At 56.4% G+C, this 22,014-nt stretch overlaps 2 protein-coding genes across 2 annotated transcripts; both read left to right on the forward strand.

The window, feature by feature from the left end:
• Positions 1 to 980: 980 nt before the first annotated feature.
• Positions 981 to 8,229, forward strand: LOC138811480 (carcinoembryonic antigen-related cell adhesion molecule 19-like). Its single transcript, XM_069999184.1, has 8 exons — positions 981 to 1,020; positions 3,050 to 3,163; positions 4,378 to 4,746; positions 5,492 to 5,645; positions 5,757 to 5,803; positions 6,464 to 6,522; positions 7,642 to 7,689; positions 8,134 to 8,229. The coding sequence occupies exons 1-8, from the start codon at positions 981 to 983 to the stop codon at positions 8,185 to 8,187; spliced, it is 885 nt and encodes a 294-aa protein (XP_069855285.1). The 3' UTR covers positions 8,188 to 8,229.
• On the forward strand, positions 8,187 to 22,014 carry LOC138811489 (carcinoembryonic antigen-related cell adhesion molecule 16-like). Its single transcript, XM_069999198.1, has 9 exons — positions 8,187 to 8,334; positions 10,379 to 10,402; positions 14,156 to 14,341; positions 15,918 to 16,262; positions 17,088 to 17,363; positions 18,291 to 18,569; positions 19,899 to 20,225; positions 20,338 to 20,476; positions 21,879 to 22,014. The coding sequence occupies exons 1-9, from the start codon at positions 8,187 to 8,189 to the stop codon at positions 22,012 to 22,014; spliced, it is 1,860 nt and encodes a 619-aa protein (XP_069855299.1).

Genomic DNA, 22,014 nt, shown 5'->3' on the forward strand with positions numbered 1-22,014 from the left:
GCCTCATGCTCACCGCTTTTGTTTGTTTGGCTGGTGCTTTCCTACCTGAGCCAGGGCCCCATGCATGCTAGGCATGCACTCTACCATCAAGCCACACTTCTAGCTATTTTTTCTCTTTATTTTGTAATGCATGTGGTGGTGCACCTCTGTAATTCCAGCTACTCAAGAGGAGAAAGTGGGAACGTCTGCATTCAAAGCCAGTAGAGGCAAAAGTGCCAGACTCTACTTAAGAATTAACCACAGCAAAAAGACTGGAGAGCAGGAGGAGGGTAAAACTCAAGAGGAAGCCCCATCTTCCCCAGCTAGCACAGAGCCCCGAGTTCAAACCCTAGAGCCACCAAAAACAGCAACATCAAACATGCCTGGTCGTCTTGATTTGTCTTACCTCAAACTGCACAATTTGAGGCTCCCACAGGGCTGGCTCTGCTTCCTGTATGGCTGTTTCTTCCCTGTTCCACCTGCCATTAGCCAGCACACCTAGCTAGGACAGAGAGAGCCAGCTGAGGTAGTTGGAGGCAGCAGGTGGCAGGTCGGCTGGGGCAGGGCCAGCTCTGCCTGAGGGGATGTGAGATGACCCGGGCTCCTGCGCCCCCTGCTGGCTACAGAGCTAAATGGACTAGCTGCACGCCCCCTGGTGGCCATATGGGGAATGGCACAGACACGTCCAATTAAAAACAGGAGGGGGAAGAGGTTGGGAGTTCAGCAACGTGGTGAAACACACAGGGTTTTAGGATAAGCAGGATCCTGGTGATTCAGAAAAGCCACATCTTGTATCACACAGAGCCTGAGGCTGTCTGTGTCTGCCAGCCTACTTGGACCGCCAGTGGAGGCCTCCTCTTCCTTACCCATCTATCACTGGGCCAGGACTTTGGGGACTCTGCCCGGCTCAGCTCAGGTCCGGTACCCAGGTCCAGATTGCTGCAGTGAACGAGGCCATCAACAGGACTTTCAAGGTCACAACTTGCAATGCCACTAACGCCATGGGGACCGGCCAGGGAGAAGTGCCCATTGTCCTCAGAGGTGAGGGGCTGCCCCAGGATGCCCCCTGATTCCTGCTTCACACAAGACATCTCATGATGGAACCAGTGCGCTCAGCTCTGCTCCATGACCCTCCCCCCACTTAAAACCTGGGTTCCTGGTGCCATTGGTCCTCTGCTGCCTGCACACAGACCTGCCAACAACCCAGGCTGAAGAAATTGTAATTTGCTTCTTTCCCAGGTAGGTGGAGGCAAGGGGGATCAGAAAAGCTCTTCTAAATACTCTGAATAAGACTTTGATATTAAAAAAAAAAGACTTTGATAAAATTGATGGAAGTATGTGAGAGAGACAGACAGACTGACTGACAGACTGAATGAATGAATGAATGACTGGAAGACCTGGAAAATCCAGAGCAGCGTAGCTTGCAAATAAATCACTGCATCACCTTCCCAAGGGGCAGGTAAGAAATCACACAACTGCAGCAAGGAGGACTTTGGGGTAACCCCTCCAGACAGTGGGGGTCACCCCCATGTTCCCCAGGGCCTCATGCTCACTGCTCTTGCTTGTTTGGCTGGTGCTTTCCTACCTGAGCCAGGGCTCCAGGCCAGCTTTCTTCTGGTTACTTTGGAGATGAAGTGTCCAGGACTTTTCTGTCCAGACTGGCTCTTGACCTTGCTCCTCTAGATCTCAGCCTCGTGAGTCTCTGGAATTACAGGTATGAGCACACAGTGCCTGGCTTACAGAGTTATAGCCAGGTATGTGTGGCTCACGCCTGTCATCCTAGCTACTCAGGAGGCTGAGATCTGAGGATTGAGGTTCAAAGCCAGCCCTGTCAAGAAAGTCTGTAAGACTCTTCTCTCTAATTAACCTCCAGATAACCAGAAGTGGCGCCTTGGCTCAAGTGGTAGAGCATCAACCTTGAGTACAAAAGCTCAAGGATAGTTCCCAGGCCTTGCAGTCAAACCCCGGGACTAGCACAAAAAAAATAAAAAGAATCAAAGCACAGCCAAGGCTGGGTGTGTATGTATATAACTCCAGCACCCAGGGGCTGAGGCAGGAGGATCGGGAGTTTGAAACCAGTCTTGGTTACAAAGCAAGTCCCAGTCAGGAGGAAGGGAAGGCTTGCAACACCTGCCCTGCACGTAGGAGGCCCTGGGTTCAAGTCTAAGTACTGCAGGGACCCCTCCCCCCACCCCAGTGGCACAAGGCCTCTCCCCACTCCTCCCTCCACCCCCCAATTGCCAGTCCCCACAATGCACTTGGAACACCAGCTCTGCCCCTTTGCATGCTCTGTCCCCCCTGCCCCGGAGGCCCCGCTCCACCCCAGCCACCAACTTGTCCCACTGGTATTGCCACTTCAAGTCGTAGCTGAGATGTCGCCTCCACCAGGAAGCCCTCTCAGCCCCCTTGGTTTCTCCAGGGCAGGAGCCATGACCACCACTGTGTCAGGGACTGGGTACTGGGAATGAATTGAATGAATGAATGAATGAATGAATGATAGTCTCTGTGTATCTATGTATGCCAATCTTGGGGCTTGAACTCAGGGCCTAGGCACCATCCCTGAACTTCTTTTATCCCAAGGCGAGCGCTCTACCCCTTGAGCCACAGCTCTACTTCTGACTTTTTGGTGGCTCATTGGAGATAAGAGTCTCTTGGACTTTCCTGCCCAGGCTGGCTTTGAACCGCAATCCTTAGATCTCTTCCTCCCGAGTAGCTAGGATTACAGGCGTGAGCCACCAGCCCGGGCTGAATGAATGCTCCTGAAAAGGTTATAAGCGAGCCCTGGGGCAGGCGGGTCAGAGGATGAACTTCCACCTCTGCTCCCAGCCGCCTTGCCAGTCTTCCTGAGCCTCAGTTTCCCCAGCTGTGCGGTGGGAAGCAGGGGTGGGGTGTGTGTAATTAGGAGGAGGCTGGGGAAAGCCCCTGGGTGAACTTCCCAGTCACCTGCGGGGAACTGGTTCAACCAGTGTCCCTGCTTCCAGGCAGGTGGAGCCTGGGGAGGCCGTGACAGGACTGTGGGGTGCGGGCAGGCACCAGGCAGCCGCGCTGGGTTCCTGAGTCCCCTGGGAAGCTCCCACCGGAGACACGACAGACACACTGGGACCCTTGGGCATCGCCAACGGACGCCACATGGGGCCCCTTGTTGGCCCCCAGGGCCACCTGGCGAACAGCCTCTTCCTGTCAGGTAAGAACAAACCGGAAGGCTGACTGGAGAAGGTAGGACTTGAACCCAGGTCGGGGAAGGGGAGGAGGTTCCTCCTCAGAAAAAGGGAATATTACTGGAGAAGGTAACATGATGAGAATAAGCAGGGAGCCGTACACAGGGGGTGGAACAACAGAATCACTTCTCCATTTCATCTCTGGAATGTTCTATTAGGTCAGAAATATGGGTTTTGATTCCTGTTTGTTATTGTTGTTGGTTATTCACTTATTTATTTTTGTTTTTTTGTGGGGCTTGAACTCTGGGCCTGGGCGCTGTCTACTTGAGCCACAGCGCCACTTCCAGTTTTCTAGTGGTTCATTGGAGATAAGAGTCTCACGGACTTTCCTTCCCAGGCTGACTTTGAACCGCAATCCTCAGATCTCAGCCTCCTGATTTGATTCCTATTGAATCCCCAGCCACTAGAAATCAAGGGGAGTGTGTGTGTGTGTGTGTGTGTGTGTGTGTGTGTGTGTGTGTGTGTGTGTGTGTGTGTGTGTGCATGCACGCACATGCGAGCATATATGCATGTGCATCCATGTGCCCATTCTGAGGCTTGAACCCAGGATCTGGCCACTGTCCCTGAGCTTTTCCTCTCAAGGCTGGTGCTCTATCACTTGAGCCACAGCTCCTTCTGGGTGTTTGGGACTCATTGGAGTCAAGCATCTCACAGACTTTCCTGCCTGGGCTGGCTTCAAACAGCCATCCTCAGATCTCAGCCTCCTGAGTAGCTGGGGTTACAGGCATAAGCCACCCATGCACAGCTGAAACCTAGGGAAATTTAAATCCTGTCTGGCTGATATCCATCATCCTACACTTGATATCCATGTATATGCTTATAAGTATGGGTTGAATGAGTTCAGAGATTCCCAGTGTTTGTGGAGTGGGTCAGGCAGCATCTCAGGGCAGAAAAGCCTTCTGGGAGAATAGGATGGAGAATCTGTGGTTTACCCAGGGCCATCTTCCCACACCTGCATCTGGAGCAGACATCACTAATGGATCCCAGCACACAAGCTGTGGTATCCAGACCAATCTTCCCACACCCGCACCCAGGGCAGACATCACTAATCGATCCCAGCATAGTGTGCAATGCAGCCAGAGGGAAGGTCTCTAGAAAGGGGGATGGCAGTGGTCCCTGCCAGCCCTGACGGCAAGCTCAGGCCCCACTCCCTTCACGCTTCCCTGTCCTCCTCCCACAGCTTCTGTCCTGGTCCTGTGGCTGCCTCAATGCTCCCAGGCCTCCCTCAGCATCCAGAAGATTCCAGAAATGCCTCAGAAGAACCAGGATCTTCTCCTGTCCCTCCACGGGGTCCCCAGCACCTTCCAGGATGTCACCTGGTACCTGGGGGAGACCACAGACGGGGGTACCAGACTGTTCACCTACATCCCGGAGCTGCCGCGGCCCCAGAGGGATGGAGAGGCCATGGGGCAGAGGGACATGGTCGGCTTCCCCAATGGCTCCCTGCTGCTGCGCCACGCCCAGCCCGGGGACAGTGGCCTCTACCAAGTCACCCTGGCCGTCAACGCGGTCTGGACCATGAGGGCCAAGGCCCACGTCCAGGTGGTTGGTGAGTGGAGGAGGGGTTGGGGACGAAGTGGGGGTGCTGGTGACTCCCCTAGAAACTGCCACACGCCAGGATCCACCATTCCCACCAACACACACGGAGCGCCCACGGCGTGCAAGGCCTTGGTCCGTCTCCACTCACATGAACTGGCAAAACGCCCAAGGCCAGATGCACTCCAAAGAACACCGCCATCTTGCTGGCTTCAGTCATGCATTCACGAGCCCGGGACTTATTTAGCGCCCCCTGTCTGCATGATCCTGAGAAATGCAGGCCATCCACCATCTTCATGTCTACCCATGTAGCAGCTCTGGGAAAGGCACTGGGGGCAGGGTGGGGGACAGCAGGGGACATCTGACTTTTCTTTTTGTCCTGTGCCTGTCCTGGGACTTGAACTCAGGACCTGGGTGCTGTCCCTGAACTTGTGTGTGTGTTGTTGTTGTTTTGGCTCAAAGTTGGTGCTCTACTACTTGAGCCATGGCCCCACTTCCAGTTTTGGAGTGGTTCATTGGAGGTCAGAGTCTCATAGACATTTCTGACCTGGCTGGTTTTGAACTCAGAGCCTCTGATCTCAGCCTTCCGAGTGCTGGGAGGACCAGTGTGTAGCACCTGGCTGTAGTTTTATAAACCATCCTGAGGGTGGGATGCTGGGGTTGGAAAACCAGAGAAAGCTGGCCCGAGGACCTCACACACTGGAGTGGAAGGCCACCCCCCCCCCGGGGAGCCTCACGTGGTCCTTTGTCACCTGCAGAAGGAACACACACGGAGCCCACCACTGCACACGTGCCCATGAACGCCGGGGTGGTAGCCGCAGCCATCGTGGGCCCTCTGGCCGTGGCTAGTCTTCTCATCGGTGGCCTCGCCTACCTCCTGGTGACACGGAGCTGGGGGGAGCAAAGTTCCAGGTACAGAATCTCCCAGGCCTGCCTTTCTGCTCTCTGTCTCCCCCTACTGGCCGGGCTGGGCCTGGCCTCAGCAGGGACTGGTCTAATGAGTTTTCCCTTGTGCCTTTCCAGGATGCCAGCCAGGGAGAAGCCAGAGCCGAGACCCAATCGTGATACGGGTGAGCCGGGAGCACCCCCCCTGCCATGCCCCACTTATCTCACCCACACCTCTCTGGGGACCCTCCCCCCAAGCCTCCACCAAACCACACTCCACCTCCAAGATCCCCACTCAGTCTCTCCAGCGCCCTTGGGACAAGGTTCAGGCTCCTTAGCATGGGGCCCAAGACCCTTCATAAACTCACACTTAACTTGCTCTGCCAGTGCCCTACCGCTTCAACCACGCCTCCCTCCTGGCTTTTGGCTGGTTAGACAAAGATAAAAGTCTCTTGGGGCTTTCCTGCCTCTTCTTCCCCCACTCCCTCCTCCACTCCCCGCCCCCATCTCTGGGGCTGGCTTTGAGCATCAATCCTCAGATCTCAGCTTCCTGAGAAGCTGGGATTACAGGTGTGAGCCATTATGCCCGGCCTCTCACTGTCTTTCTTGACTTCATCCCTCACAAGTCCACAAACTGAGCGTGTGTGTGTGTGTGTGTGTGTGTGTGTGTGTGTGTGTGTGTGTGTGTGTGTGTGTGTGTGTGTGTAGCCAAGTCAAATGTGGTTCCTTGAGCTGGGTCAGCCTCCCACAGGCCCCAGGAGGGCAAGAATGGGACTGGGACTGTGATGGTCACAGTTGGGCATGGAGGTAGAGCAAGCCCAGGGCCCCTTCTGTCCTCCGTCTAGGTGACAGCAACGTGTATGAAGTGATGCCATCCCCGGTGTTGCTCCTGACCCCAGCTGCAGTGAGTCTATCCTGAGTCTTCTTATTTTTTAATTTGGTGCCTGTCATGAGTCTTGACCTCAGGGCCTGGGCACCGTCCCTGACCCCTTCCACTCAACGCTGGTGCTCGAACACATGAGCCACAGCTCCACCTCCAGCTTTCTGGCAGTTCCTTGGAGATAAGAGTCTCAAGGACTTTCCTGCCTGGGCTGGCTCGGTACTGGGATCCTCAGTTCTCAGCCTCCTGAGTAGCTAGGATTACAGGCGGGAGCCACAAGGCGGGAGCTGGCAGGCAGCTCTATTTTCTGTCTGTGATCATCTGTGATCCTGAGATTTTCCCTGTATTATGGGGAAACAGAGGCGGGAAGAGTGAGTAAAATAAATGATTTTAATTCTTTTTTTTAAAGGAGAAATCTGGGGCTGGGAAGGTGGCTCAGTGGTAGAGCCGCTTGCCTTGCATGCCTGAGGCCCTGGGTTCCATTCCTCAGCACCACATAAGCAAAATGAAAAAAGCCAGAAGTGCTGCTGTGGCTCAAGTGGTAGAGCGCTCGCCTTGAGCTGAAGAGCTGAGGGACAGCGCCCAGGCCCAGAGTTCAGGCCCCACGACCGACAAAAAAAGAGAGAGAGAGAGAAATGTACCAAGCAAAGGCTTAGCCAGGCATAATGGGGCTGGAGCAGGAGAATGGCAAGTTCTAGGCCCTATCTCCAAAACAAAATAACAGCTAGGTGCTGGTAGCTCACACCTGTAATTCCAGCTACACTGGAGGCTGAGATCTGAGGATCATGGTTTGAAGCCAGCCTGGGCAGAAAAGTACAGGAGACTCTTAACTCCAATGAACCAGCAAAAAGCCTGAAGTGGAGCTGTGGTCCAAGTGGAGGATTAGTCTTGAGCACAAAAGCAAAGGAAGAATGCTCAGGTGCTGAGTTCAAGGTCCAAGTCTGGCACACGTGCACACGCGCACACACACACACACACACACAGAGGTAAACAGGGCTGAGGTGGGGCCGGTGGACAGTTCCCCCCCCTCCAGACATTAAGGACACTGAGCACCAATGGACACAGCACCCAGATCATGTGGACCGCAGGGGCTGAGGCTGGGGATATTGGGGGGCCTGGCTCACCCATGCTGTTCTCTTGCAGCCCCCACTTCCTGAGCCACAGCCACAGCCAGAACCCCAACACTACCAGGTACAAAGGGGGGTGCCTCTTGGAGCCAAGGTGGGTGAGGGCAGTCAGGGTGGGGGGGGCTACGCTCACCCTGGGGGATCCCCGAGGGTCCTGGGCAGGCCCGTCCCTCCCAGGTGTTGGATTTACACAAAAGGAACAAGGCCCAGAGAGGGAAAGACACCGGCCCCGGGTCTCACAGCAGCGGGTTGGTTCCCCCTATGTGGACTAGGCCTCAGGCCCGCTCCACCCCTCTTGCCAAGGGGGAAGGCAAAAGTAGACAGCTCACCTAGCGTGTGCAAGGCCCCGGGTTCAAAGCCCAGCACCCTACAAAGAGAAATACACTGTCCAGTCTGCCCCTATGTGTCTCTGGCCCTGTCCCGCACCCCCATCTCTCCCCATGGGGGTCTCTGGCATCCTGGCTGTCTGCACCCCACCCCCATCATGGCTTCTTCTCTTGCCCCCCAGGACCTGCTCAACCCCGACCCGGCCCCTTACTGTCAGCTGGCACCAACTGCCTGATGGCGCAGCCCCCACCATCTTCTGGGGGTGAACAGGGGCACCACAGCCAAGGCTGCAAGGACCTTGGCCGCAGCGTGGGGGCCCCGAGGGGATGGGACAGCATGGCCCGGCTCCCCCAGCCCCCCAGACTCCCTTCACCACGCAGGGGTGAGGCCCATAGCTGACTCCGTCCACCCCCCAAAAGCTGCAGGGCCCTCAAAATCCACTCTGAAGGTGGGACACAGTGGCTCACGCCTGTAATCCCAGCTGCTCAGGAGACTGAGGTCTGAAGATCATGGTTCAAAGCCAGCCCGGAAAGGAAAGCCTGTGAGACTCTGATGTCCAATGAACCAGAGAACAATTCACCAGGGACGCTATGGCTTGTGTGGCAGAGCACCAGCCTTGAGCATAGAAGCTCAAGAACAGCGCCCAGGCCCTGAGTTCAAACCCCAGGACTGCCACAACATAAATAAACCATTAATCATTAATGCATGGATTGTGTGGTGTGGAAAATTATACCTCTATAAAACTTGTTTAGGAGGCCAGGTGTTCGTGGCTCACGCCTGTCATCCTAGCTACTCAGGAGGCTGAGATCTGAGGATCATGGTTCAAAGCCAGCCGGGGCAGGAAAGTTCGTGAAATTCTTATCTCCAATAAACCATCAGAACACCAGAAGTGGCACTGTGGCTCAAGTGGTAGAGTGCCAGCCTTGAGCCAAAGAGCTGAAGGACAGCGCCCAAGCCCAGAGATCAAGCCCCACGACTGATCAAAAACAAGAACTTACTTTGGAGCCAGGTGCTGTGGCTCCAGCCTGTCATCCTGGCTGAGATCTGACACCATCCAGACCCTGAGTTCAAGCCCCACAACTGATGAAGAAAAAAAAAACTGTTCTGGAATAAAAAAAACAGGGTTTGGAGGCGTGGCTCAGGTGGTCACGCACCAGCCAATGAGTGAAAGCGTCAGGTACTGAATTTTAGGCCCAGTCTCAGACAAAACCCACAAAACAACGGGAGGGAAGGAAGTGGTGGCTGAAGCCAGTCTGGAGTCCATAGGAGCTGTGGGAGGGAAGGGAGCAGCAGGCCCCTGGAGGCAAGGCTTGAGATACTGGGGTCAGATGTGGTGTCCCTGACACTTTGTCATCCCAGAATGGTGAGGGCTCCTGGCCATGGGCAGGATGGACTTCCACCTGCGGCCAGCAGGGGGCAGCAGAGACCACAACCATCTCCAGTCAGGGTGTGTGGGTGTGTGTGTGTGTGTGTGTGTGTGTGTGTGTGTGTGTGTGTGTCCCTCCTCCTCCCTCCCCCTGACATGCTGTTGTAAGATAAATCATCCCAGAAGCCGCACTCTAAAATATAGAATATTGGAGTCTTTATTATACAGTTAACAGGCTGCAGGCCGCCAGTTGTTACCAAGGCTTGTAGCATGCAAATACACATAACACAGCTAGGAAACATGATAAAGAGGAAAGAGATAACCAAAACAATACCAACAAGCCAATTCAGCTCCAATGGAGAGCTGACTTGGGACGCCGTGATGACTGGAGATGAGCCAGGAGACAGGACATGGGACACGATCACAGAGACTCATGTGGCATGGAGTCCCAGCGGCTAGGCTGGTCTGGGCCTAAATAGGTCTGGGCAGGGGGCAGATCCTCAGAAAGTTCCCAGTCTCAGGCACTGGACTGACAGATTCAGTAACCTATCAGCCAAGGGGCGGGGAAGGTGGCTCAGTGGTAGAGTGCTTGCCTTGCATGCCAGAGGCCCTGGGTTCGAATCCTCAGCACCACATAAGCAAAAAGAAAAAAGCCGGAAGTGGGGCTGTGGCTCAAGTGGTAGAGCGCTAGCCTTGAGCTGAAGAGCTGAGGGACAGTGCCCAGGCCCAGAGTTCAGGCCCCACTACCGGACCCCAAAAACACAAAAAAAAAAACAAATCTATCAGCCAAGTGCCTGCCCCTGCCTCCAGGGATCCGAGCCAGCACATTACCTGCAAGGCAAGGCAGGTGATTGGGGGGGGGGTCCTTCCCCCAGCAGGAAGACCCTACCATCCACCATATGGCCAATACGGCACTGGCCAGACCTGACCTCCTTACTTCAACACCAGCCCCCTCCATGCTCAGCTCATTAAACCTCCCGACCCCAGGTCCTTTACACGTGCCATGCCAGCTACCAGAACACATTCTTCGTCCCCTTCCCCCCTCCCCCCATATCCACAGGCTCCCGGTCACCTCTGGAGGAAGGTGGGCCCCCTCCCCCATCTGCTGCCTGGTTTTCTGGTGTCTTCTCCCAGTCTTTGCCACTACCTGACTTTAGGTGTCAGGTTTTGTTTTGGTTTTTTTGGCCAGTCCTGGGGCTTGAACTCAGAGCCTGGGCACTGTCCCTGAGCTTCTTTTGGCTCAAGGCTGGCACTCTACCACCTGAGCCACAGCGCCACATCTGGCTTTTTCTGTGTATATAGTACTGAGGAATGGAACCCAGGGCTTCATGCCTGCGAGGCGAGCGCTCTACCACTGAGCCACCTTCCCAGCCCTGTGTCCTTGTCTTTCTGAAGATGAAGGTTCGTTCGATGATGGGGTGAAGCCCCAGCCTTGGCTGTAGGGAGGCCATGGAAGAAGACAAGGCCCAGCCCTCCCCCAACCCCCACCCCCTTCCACAGGTGAGTGAGTAATGATTGGAAGGAGGCCTGGATTCCCATCTCCCAGCCTGCAGCCACACCCACCCCCGGAGACCACGCCCTATTTCAGAGGCCACGCCCCCCTCAAACCCTGGTGACTGGGGAGGAAAGGCCCCACCCACCACGCAGCCTGGCTCCATCTCCAAGACAGATATTGATAAAGCCAGTGATGGGGGGGGGGGGCAGGCACCCCCTCCCTGAGCTCCCCAAGGGACTGGTGAGATAAGGGACAAAATAAGGTCATGGGGCTGTGTCCCCAGATGGCCCAGCAGAAAATCACCTGCCGCCTCTTGGCCAGGCCGTGGCCCTGAGCCTTGGTCTCCTCTGCAGCCTGGCTGCTTTGGGTTGGGCTGGAGTAAAGCCACCATGGCAGAGACCCCACCCCCACCCCCCCCAGCTCCTGTGGAGGCTGGGGCAGGAGGAGGGTTCGGGGCCAGGAGTCCCCAGATCGGCGGCCTGGGCAACCTCGTGAGACCCAGGTCTAGGACTGTCAGAGAGAGATCAGGACAGCCAGACCACCAGTCTGCTTTGCTTGTTGGTTGGTGTTTTTGTTTTATTTTTGTGCCAATCCTGGGGCTTGAACTCAGGGCCTGGGCACTGTCCCTGAGCTTTTTCACTCAAGGCTGGTGCTCTACCGCTTGAGCCACAGCATCACCTCTGGTTTTCTGGTGGTTCATTGGAGATTAGAGTCTCACGGACTTTCCTGGCCCGACTCGCTTCAAACCACAATCCTCAAGATCTCAGCCTCCTGAGTAGCTCGGATGACAGGTGTGAGTTACAGGCACCTGGCCCACCAGTCTGCTTTTGCCGCAGGGGTTCTATGAAGCCACTTGGGGGGGGGGCACAAAAGATTCATGGTGAAAACCCTGAATTTTCTCCCAAGGGACTGGGGGTTGGGGAGCCACAGCAGGATGCGAGCAGAGGAAAGACAGGAGTTTCTGTTTTAATTATCATTATTTTTAGCTGGGAGCTGCTCAGGAGGCTGAGACCTGGGGATCTCAGTTCAAAGCCAGCCTGGCCAGAAAAGCCCCCAGGAGACTCTTATCTCCAGTGAACCACTCAAAAACTACAAGTGGAGTTGTGGCTCAAGTGGTAGAGTGCTAGCCTTGAGCAAAATTGCTCAGGAATGTACCCAGGTCCTGAGTTCAATTCTCACCACCAACCAAAAAAATAAATTAGCTGGGAATGTGGCTCAGTGGTCGAGTGCTTGTCTAGCATGCATGAAGCCCTGGGTTCGATTTCTCAGTACCACATGAAAAAATAAAATAAAGTAAAATATTATTATTTTTTAATTCTTTTAAGCAGAATGCTAGGGTCTTTTTTTTTTTTTATCTTTTTGTTGCTGCTTGACACTGAGCTGTGCTCTGTGGCACAGGCTCACTCGTGATCTTCCTGCCTCAGCCTGCCAAGTGCTGGGATTACAAGCATGCGTCACCACGCCCAGCTCAGGTTTCTGTTTGAGAAAGACTCTCTCTCTCTCTCTCTCTCCCTCTCTCCCTCTCTCCCTCCCCCCCCTCTCTCTGCACCCTGGGGGAGGGAAGGGACCCTGGAAATGGGGGCTTGGAAGGGTGGCAGAAAGACAACCCAAAGCTGCCTGGAACAGGATGAGGGTGGAGGGAGAGAAAGAACGGAGAAGGAGAAGAGGCAGGTGTAAGTCACTGCGCCTTCCCTGATAAGAGGCCTGGCCGGGATGCCCAGGGCGATCGGGGACAGGTGAGTCACAGGAGCCCAGGGACATTGGAGAGACATCATCACAGGTTCTGGGACTCAGTCCCAGGGCTAGGACTGGACGGGGTGAGGTGAGGTTACAGGTGGGGAGGGCAACAGTCCCCTCCCCTGACCCCCCCCACCAAAGAGGGCGGCCCGGGACACAGCACACGTGGGAGCAGCCAGGACAGGTGAGGCAGGTATGGCCTCCCGCCCAGAGCCGGTGTCCACAGGTCCAGAGAGGCGCCAGGACCCAGAGCCATCAATATCTGGTACCGCTCGGACGGCAGGAAGTCCCCGCCAGCTCAGAGCCTTCCCAGAACCCCTCTGCCACCCCAGTGTAATCCACAGACCCCCCACACACAATCCCTGCCCTTCCTTTTTTTCTTTAAGTCGGTCGTGGGGCTTGATCTCCAGGCCTGGGTGCTGTTCCTGAGCTCTTTTGCTCAAAGCCAGCACTCAATCACTTTGAACCACAGCTCTGCTTCCAGTTTTCTGGTGGTTCAATGGAGATAAGAGTCTCATACGCTTTTCTGCCCAGGCTGGCTTTGAACCGTGATCCTCAGATCTCAGCCTCCTGAGTAGCTAGGATGACAGGCGTGAGCCACCAGCTCCCAAATCCCCTGATTAATCCCCCATTTCCCCAACTCCTAGCAAATACACTCCTCTTTTCATGTTTATTTTTTTATTGTGTGTCAGTCTCAGGTCCCAGGCTCTGTCTCTGACTTTTTCATTCCAGGCTGGTGCTCTACTGCTTAAGACCCAGCTCCAGTTCTGGGATTTTTTTTTTTTTTTTTTTTTAGTGGTTCATTCAAGATAGGAGTCTCCTAGAAAACCAGGCCCCAGTGGCTCACCTCTGTCTTCCTAGCTACTAAGGAGGCTGAGATATGAGGATTGTAGTTCGAAGCCAGCCCGGGCAGAAAAGTTCCCATGTGACTCTTTTCTCCAAATAACTACTCAAAATAAAACAGCAAAGTGGAGCTGTGGCTCTTGAGCAAAAGAGCTCAGAGTTCAGAGACAACCACCCAGGCCCTGAGTTCAAGCCCCAGGACAGACCCAAAAAAAAAAAAAAAAAAAGGCTCATGGACTTTCTTGCCCAGGATGGCTCCGAACCTATGACCCTCAGATCTGAGCCTCTTCATTTGTAAAAGGTTCAGACCTCCAGAGTCATTTGTTTGTGATGGAAGCCAAGGCCTTCGAATCCTAGGCAAGTGCTCCTCCATTGAGCACCCCCAGGTGCCCCCAGGCACATCCCCTTCCTTCCCATCCCTGTCCCCTGAGACCACATCTGGACTTACCTGAAGAGCGGAGATGGGAGAGCCACCCGCCACTGCTCACCCCTGCCTTGCCCCTCCATATGGTGACCATGGCCCCCACGCAGGCCACGGGGTGCCCTGGGGCCCTGCAATCTTGCCCTGTCCCTTCTTCTCCCTCCCTCCCGATGACCTGGTTCTTCTCCCAGCACCAAATCTGGGCCTTTGGCACCGGCAGGTTTAGGCAGCGGCCCCAGGAGGCCTGGCCGGGGTCGTGGCCTTTGGCTGTTCCTGCCACGCCCGCCCTGGTCCCCAAATGGGGCCTCAGATCTTTGGTGACTTGATCCCTCCAAATTCAGGTGACCTCCCCAGCTCCAAATTGCCGAGCCCTCTCAGGTCCGGGGGCAGACGCAGCCGAGCACCGGCCAGGAAGGGCCTGCGGGGTCTGTGGGTGCGGCACCCCAACACCATCATCGCCAAGAGCCAAGAGCAGCCGGGGGGCTGGAAGATGGCGCCGGCCCCGTGCCTCTGCCTCCTCTTGAGTGGTGAGCAAGGAACAGCCCAGCCTCTTCAGACCCCTCCAGGAGCCCAGGGAAGGGGGGACCCAAGCAGGCTGGGGAGGGAGAGTCTCTCAAGAGATCCCCAGCTGGGCAGTACCACCACAGACATACCAGGAGTTGGGGGGGGGACACTGGGGGCTTTGAGGACCAGACAAGGGGTGGCCCCAGCACCCAGGCTCTTGTGACAAACCCCAGTGCAGCAAGGGAAGCCTGGCGCATCGGGGTTCCCTTCCCTGAGGATGGGGCTTTGGGGTGATTGCAGCCTGAGCCTCAGCCTCTCACCCTCAGCCTGTCAGGATGTGTCAAGGTCATTTGAAGGTCGCAAGGGCAGTATGTGTCCCTGAACTCTCCCTGGGCTAAAGGACCTTATTTTGCAGACAGGGAAACTGAGGCTCAGAGAGGGGAGGCCCCTGCCCAGGGACTGACAGCACACAGTGGCAGAGCCTCTTGCTGGACCCAAAGCTCCTCTCACCCAACCACGCTGTTTTACCTCACTCAACTCTCAAACCAGCCCTTGGAGGGGTGGGGTGGGGGTATCTGGGGCTTCTCTGTCCCCTGGGTGGTGGGGTACAGTGGTCCCATCCCTGCTTGTGGCACCTACAAGGCCTGACCTGGGCATCAGGACCTGGAACTGCTAATAAGGAGCTGTAGTGTCGGGCATCGTGGTGCCTACCTGTAATCCCAGCACTCCCGAGGCTGAGGCGGCGGATCCTGAGTTTGAGGCCACCATAATGAGATAAAAAAATAATAATAATTCATGGGGCTGGGAAGGTGGCTCAGTGGTAGAGCGCTTGCCTTGCATGCATGAGGCCCTGGGTTCGATTCCCCAGCACCACATAAGCAAAAAGAAAAAAGCCAGAAGTGGTGCTGTGGCTCAAGTGGTAGAGCACTAGCCTTGAGCTGAAGAGCTGAGGGACAGCACCCAGGCCCAGAATTCAGGCCCCACGACCGGACCCAAAAAATAATAATAATAATTCATGTGTATATATGTATGGGGGGCACTTTAAGCCTCGTCCTGGACCCTCTTCCCTGGGAGGTCCCCTAACTCCCCCAGTTTTCTGCTTTGTGAAGCACTTAGTAGGCACCAGCTGTGTACCAAGCCTCAGGCTGGATCTTTGTTCCAGGCCATTCAATTCTCCACCCACCCCCCCAAGAAGAGAGAGAAGCCAGGCAGAGGGACAGACAGACTCCAATTAAGAATTTGTAGGTGGCTCAAATAAAATAAAATACAATTAAAAAAAAAAAAAAAGAATTTGTAGGTGGGGCTGGGAAGGTGGCTCAGTGGTAGAGCGCTTGCCTTGCATGCATGAGGCCCTGGGTCGATTCCCCAGCACCACATAAGCAAAAAGAAAAAAGCCGGAAGTGGCGCTGTGGCTCAAGTGGTAGAGCGCTAGCCTTGAACTGAAGAGCTGAGGGACAGCGCCCAGGCCCAGAGTTCAGGCCCCACAACCGGACCCCCCCCCAAAAAAAAGAATTTGTAGGTGGTTCCTTGCAAAGGACCAGCGAGCTCCAGGTTCGAATCCCATCCAACTGTGCCTGACCCCGGTCCTCTCTTTCTCAGCTCTGATCCTGAATGTGGGGGCCGAAATCTCCATCACCCCCCAGCCGGCCCAGCCAGCCGAAGGAGACAACGTGTCGCTGGTGGTCCGCGGGCTCCAGGGGGAGCTGCTGGCCTACAACTGGTACGCGGGGCCCACGCTCAGCCTCACCTACCTGGTGTCCAGCTACATCGTGAGCACAGGGGACGAGACCCCTGGCCCAGCCCACACAGGACGGGAGGCTGTGCGCCCCGACGGCAGCCTGGACATCCAGGGCGCCCTGCCCAGCCACTCCGGCACCTACATCCTGCAGACACTCAACCGGCAATTTCAGACCGAGGTGGGCTACGGACACATGCAGGTTTATGGTGAGACACTCCCATTGGTCCTTCCCAGCCGGCCAGGCTTTCTCCCCTCCTTCTCAAACCTTTGGTGGGGGGGGGGGGGATCAGCCTGGACAGGAAAGTCTGTGAGACTCTTGTCTTCAATAAACTACTCAGAAAATGTCGGAAGTGGAGCTGTGGCTCAAGAGCTAGAGCGTCACTAGCCTTGAGCCAAAGCTCAGGGACAGCGCCCAGGCCCTGAGTTCAAGCCCTATGACCTGCACCAGAAAAAGAGAAAAAAAACTAAAGGCAGAAAAAGAAAATTAAAAAACAAAACAAAAAACATCCCCCCCCCCAAAAAAAAACAACAAAAAACCATTGAAATGTTTGACTACCTCCAGGATGGCTTCCAGGATTTCAACCTGCCTTATAAACTCTAATTCTTGTATCTTCTCCACAAAGATGCAGTCATGCCCCTAAAGGCCACACCCCAAAGCCACGCCTTCTCCCGCAGGCCACATGCCCCTCCTTTGGGCCACGCCCCCCATGCAGATCACCCCTCATTCTGATGCCCACTTTGACCATGTCCCCATTAAAGACCAAGCCCACGGTCGACCACGCCCAGCATCTGGCCACGCCCATTCACTTGGCCATGCCCATCAGGCCATGATCTCTCCCATAGGCCTGGCCTGCTCTGACCACGCCCCCATCCCAGACCATGAGCATCCCAGGCCACTCCTTCTTTGTGGGCCATCCCCCACCATGTGGCCACGCCCATGCTGTAGGCCACGACCCCTTCCCCCAGGCCTGAAGCTGCCCCCCAGAGCAGGTGGTGCCCGGTCCCCTCCCCCTCTGCCTCTCCCTCCACAGAGATCCTGGCTCAGCCCAAGGTCATAGCCAACAACTCGGCCCTGGTGGAGCGGCGGGACACTCTGCGTCTGACCTGCAGTAGTCCCAGCCCGGCTGAGGTCCGTTGGTTCTTCAATGGTGGCACCCTGCCTGTTCCTGTCCGCCTCGGCCTGTCCCCAGATGGCCGGGTGCTGACCCGGCGGGGGGTGCTCAGGGAAGAGGCCGGGGCCTACCAGTGTGAGGTGTGGAACCCCGTGAGCATCAGCCGCAGCGAACCCCTCAACCTGACTGTGTACTGTAAGTCCTCTTCAGCCCCAGAATCACTGTCTCAGATGGGGAAACTGAGGCGGGGAGAGGGAAGCCATGGGCGTGGGCTCAGTCAGCAGGCAGTCCCCGGGGAAGAACCTAACGGGATTAAGGAACCCTGGTTCTGATGAGCCACCTAGGGCCTAGGGCCTCGAGTAACCCTTTAGTCGGGAGCAAAATACTTCAGCCGAGCATGGTGGCGCATGTCTGTAGTCCTGGTACCCAGGAGGCTGAGGAGGGAGGATTGTGAGTTCTAGGCCAGCCTGGGCTAATTAAGGAGTTCAGGGTGAGCCTAGGTTTGCATAGTGAAACCTTCAGAGGACCCAGGAGTCCATGTCCTTGAAAGGACACAAGAGGCAGGAATGGTGGAGGGACAAGACTAAACATCCGGAAGCCCCCACACAGCACCTTGTGGCATAGATAAAATCCCAGGAGGGAAAATAAACCCACTGAGCACCATGAGGATGGGTGATCTAGGAAACCTAAGATCAGAGGATTCCAGAATCTTCCAGCAAGACCCTTCAATAGCTCAGCTTGCTCTGGGCTCTTGTGCTCACACCTGTAATCCCAGCTTCTTAGGAGGCTGAGATCTGAGGATCAGGTTCAAAGGCAGCCTGGGCAGTGCCTGAGACTCTTACCTCTAATGAACCACCACCAAAAAAGTCAGAAGTGGAGCCGTAGCTCAAGTGGTAGAGCACCAGCTCTGAGTTCAAGTCCCAGTCCTGGCCCAAATGTAAAAGAAGAATAGAAATAAAATAGAAACCACCCTGGAGTGAGTCAGAGACCAAGTGGATTCCACAAAGGCAGGACTTCTTGCTTCCCCAGCCCCTGGCTGTGGGGTAGAAAGCTCTGGGGAGCACTTGTGCACTCCAGCCCTCCACCCCTTCTCTCTCTCCATCCTGCCCGCCCCCACACCAGTTGGACCTGAGCGCGTGGCCATCCTGCAAGATTCCACCACACGCACTGGCTGTACCATCAAGGTGGATTTCAACGCGTCGCTGGGGCTGTGGTGTGTGGCCCGCTCGTGCCCAGAGCCCCAGTACGTGTGGGCCTTCAACGGGAAGGCCCTGAGCAGCGGCGGCGCACAGCTCAACATCTCCAGCATGACAGCCGCCCACGAGGGCACCTACACGTGCATCGCCAAGAACCCCAAGACCCTGCTGTCGGGGTCTGCCTCCGTGGTGGTCAAGCTCTCTGGTGAGTCTTTCCTCTCCCCATGCCCCCTGGCCATCAGCCACCCAGCACCTGGTCACGTGGTCCTGCCACACATGCCCCCCCCCTTGCTGGGAACACAACCGGAAGTCACTGCCATTGGTGGATGGAAAGGCTTCACTTCTGACCTTGGGGGAGGGAGGGGGGAGAGCAAGACAGAAGAGATTTGGGGGGGTATGGAACTGTTGGGGAGTGGGAGGGGTCCCAGAGGGTTCTGACCGCCCCCTGTAAGGGGGTTTTGGGGGGGTGGCTTTGAACATTAGGACTTTGTTAATTCTACCTGGGTTTCTCTCCTAAATGGTGGTCATCGCCCCCCCCCAGGGGGGAAGGAGGGCAGCAGGATGGTCCTCCCCCTCCTTCTGTGCTCCGCCCTTCCCTCCCCCTACACAGGCTGGGTCTCACCCCAAGGGGGGGACAAATAAACCCCAGAGCAGAGATGGTGATGGGGGCCACAGAGGTAAGTCCACCGCCCACCCAGGGCCACGGCAGGAGACACGGGCGGGTCAGATGGCTTCTGGGGACCCCCCAGCCCTGGCTGAGTAGGTCAAAAACAGAAGAGACAGAGACAGACAGAGACTGACTCTGTGATTCCCTTCCTGGGGGAGAGGCTAGTCAGATGGTAGAGACCTGGCCTCATTCAAGGAGCTGCCAGTCCAAGAGAAGAGGCCATGCTCACCCTCCATCCCTGGGTGTGCTTCTGTTCTGATGGAGGAGACACAATGAGGAGAATATTCCTAGTCTGATGAGGGAGGCCCATTTTCCACCACTGGGGTACTCCCAATCTGATGGGGGAGTACTGGCCTGCCCCTCTTTCTTTCTAGGAATTTCTCATCTGATAGGATAGGCCTGTTTCTCCCCTTAATTAATCAATCAATAAACAAACCTGGGATTCCCCAAGCTGCAATAGTATGGAGTTTTCCAGTCTGATGGGGGAGACACGGCCTCCTCCCTCTTGAATCTTTGAATCTGAGGAGGAATTGGGTGCCCCACATGCTGGGAGGGGGGCGCTTGACCTAACAACACCCACATGGTATGGGGGGGTACAAATTCTAAGCCTCTGTTGTAGAGAGATGCCAACCACCACCACCACCACCACCCCCCAGTCTAGAATTTCCAATCTGATGGAGGAGACAGACCCTGACCCCTTTAGGGTGTTCATGTGACAGAAGAGACACTGGTTTGGGGGAGATGCTGCTTTTGGTGACCTACCTCCCCGTGCCCACCGCCTTCTGCCTCTCCCCCAGCACCCCCATGGGCAGTGCCAGTCAGACGGGGGAGGCTGGAGTCCGTGGAGTCAACTCTCTGTCTCCCCAGCGGCGGTGGTGGCCATGATGATCGTGCCGGTGCCCACGAAGCCCACGGAAGGCCAGGACGTGACGCTGACCGTGCAGGGCTACCCCAAGGACCTGCTGGTGTACGCCTGGTACCGCGGGCCCGCCGCAGAGCCCAACCGGCTGCTCAGCCAGCTGCCGTCGGGGAACTGGATCGCCGGGCCGGCGCACACCAGCCGCGAGGTCGGCTTCGCCAACTGCTCCCTGTTCATCGCCAAGCTCAACCTGACCGACGCCGGCCGCTACACCCTCAAGACCGTCACCCTGCAGGGCAGGACGGACACCCTGGAGGTGGAGCTGCAGGTGGCTCGTGAGTGTACGGGCCAGGGGGCGGGGGGGGGGGGGAACACGCCTGTCTCCTCCATCTGACTAGGTCAGAGGGCAGAGGCCTCCTCCACCAGACTGGAGAGACATCCCCCCAGGGGTGCCCGGCCGCTGCCACCCTCCTTCCCCCCCGCACTTGGAAGAGGTTCACAGGGTGAGGGCAGGCATCTTCTGCAGCTCAGTGGACTCCCAAGATGGTTTCACCCCTTCTGCTATAATTGGGGGGCTGAGCGCCTGGTGAGTGTGTGTCTCCCCCACCCAGCTGGAGACGGAGCACAGGGGTGCCACAGGGACCTCAGTGGGCCTACACCATGGGGCCACCTCTCTTCCTTCCTACCATGGGAAGAATGAGGACAACAGCCTCCTCCATCAGACTGGGAGCTCCCAGGAAATTAGGGACTGTGTCTCCTCCATCAGACTTGGACTTCCCAGAAAGTTAGGGACTGTGTCTCCTCCATCAGACTGGGAGCTTGCAGAAAAGTAGGGGTCAGGTCTCCTCCATCAGACTGGGAGCTCCCAGAAAACTAGAGACTGTGTCTCCTCCATCAGACTGGGAGCTCCCAGAAAGTTAGGGACTGTGTCTCCTCCATCAGATTGGGAACTCCCAGAAAACTAGGGGGTCGTGTCTTCTCCATCAGACTGGGAGCTCCCAGAAAGCTAAAGACCGTGTCTCCTCCATCAGACTGGGAGCTTGCAGAAAACTAGGGGTCATGTCTCTTCCATCAGACTGGGAGCTCCCAGAAAACTAGAGACTGTGTCTCCTCCATCAGACTGGGAGCTCCCAGAAAACTAGAGACTGTGTCTCCTCCATCAGACTGGGAGCTCCCAGAAAGTTAGGGACCATGTCTCCTCCATCAGACTGGCAGCTCCCAGAAAGTTAGGGACCGTATCTCCTCCATCAGACTGGGAGTTCCCAGAAAGTTAGGGACCATATCTCCTCCATCAGACTGGGAGCTCCCAGAAAGCTAAAGACCATGTCTCCTCCATCAGACTGGGAGCTCCCAGAAAGTTAGGGACCATGTCTCTTCCATCAGATTGGGAGCTCCTAGAAAATTAGGGGCCATGTCTCCTCCATCAGACTGGGTGCTCCCAAAACTCAGACAGGCCTGCTCAGTAGAATGGTGCGTTAGAAGGTCACTCAGATCCTGGGAACCAGGCCATTTCCCAAGTCTGGAGTCTTGCCTCCCCCATCAGATTCTCAGGAGTCCTGTGGCTGAGTCAAGGGTGTTTCTGCCTCAAACTGGAAGCTTCCAGGCTCTGCCCCACCCCCACCCCATCCCCTTTAGACAGCCTTCCTCCTCAGTGTGTGATGGAATGTGGATGAGGGGTGGGAAGGCCAGCAGCCATCCCCAGCCAAGCTGAGGACGGGGGGCCAGGGATGGAGGGGGCCAGGACTGGGGGGAGGCCTGGGGATGGGGGGGGGCGCCGGGGCCTTACCTTGTCTCTCCTCCCAGTCAGGCTCCTCCCTCGCTCCAGGACACGGAACTTGGCAGCTGCCTGGCCCTGGCACCGGCTGAGCAGGGGTGGGGGGAGGGGGGGAGGCCAGGCTGGGGTAGGGGGACAACAGGATGGGGGGGCACCAGGGGTGGCTCCCCCATTTAACTGATGGCCTGGTCCCCTGCCCCATCCTCTCCCACAGCCCTGGAGTAGCAGCCGGCGAGCTCGCCTCGGACCCCTGGGGGAAGATCTCACTGCGGCGCACCCCCCGACCCCCGCAGGACCACTGGCTCCCCAGCCTGCCCTTGCTGGGGGGCCGCCTGCTCTGCGTCCACTAG

This window comes from Dipodomys merriami, unplaced genomic scaffold (assembly GCF_024711535.1).
Source record: "Dipodomys merriami isolate MVZ:Mamm:240054 unplaced genomic scaffold, mDipMer1.0.p SCAF_106, whole genome shotgun sequence".
In the NCBI taxonomy this organism is placed as follows: Eukaryota; Metazoa; Chordata; class Mammalia; order Rodentia; family Heteromyidae; genus Dipodomys; species Dipodomys merriami.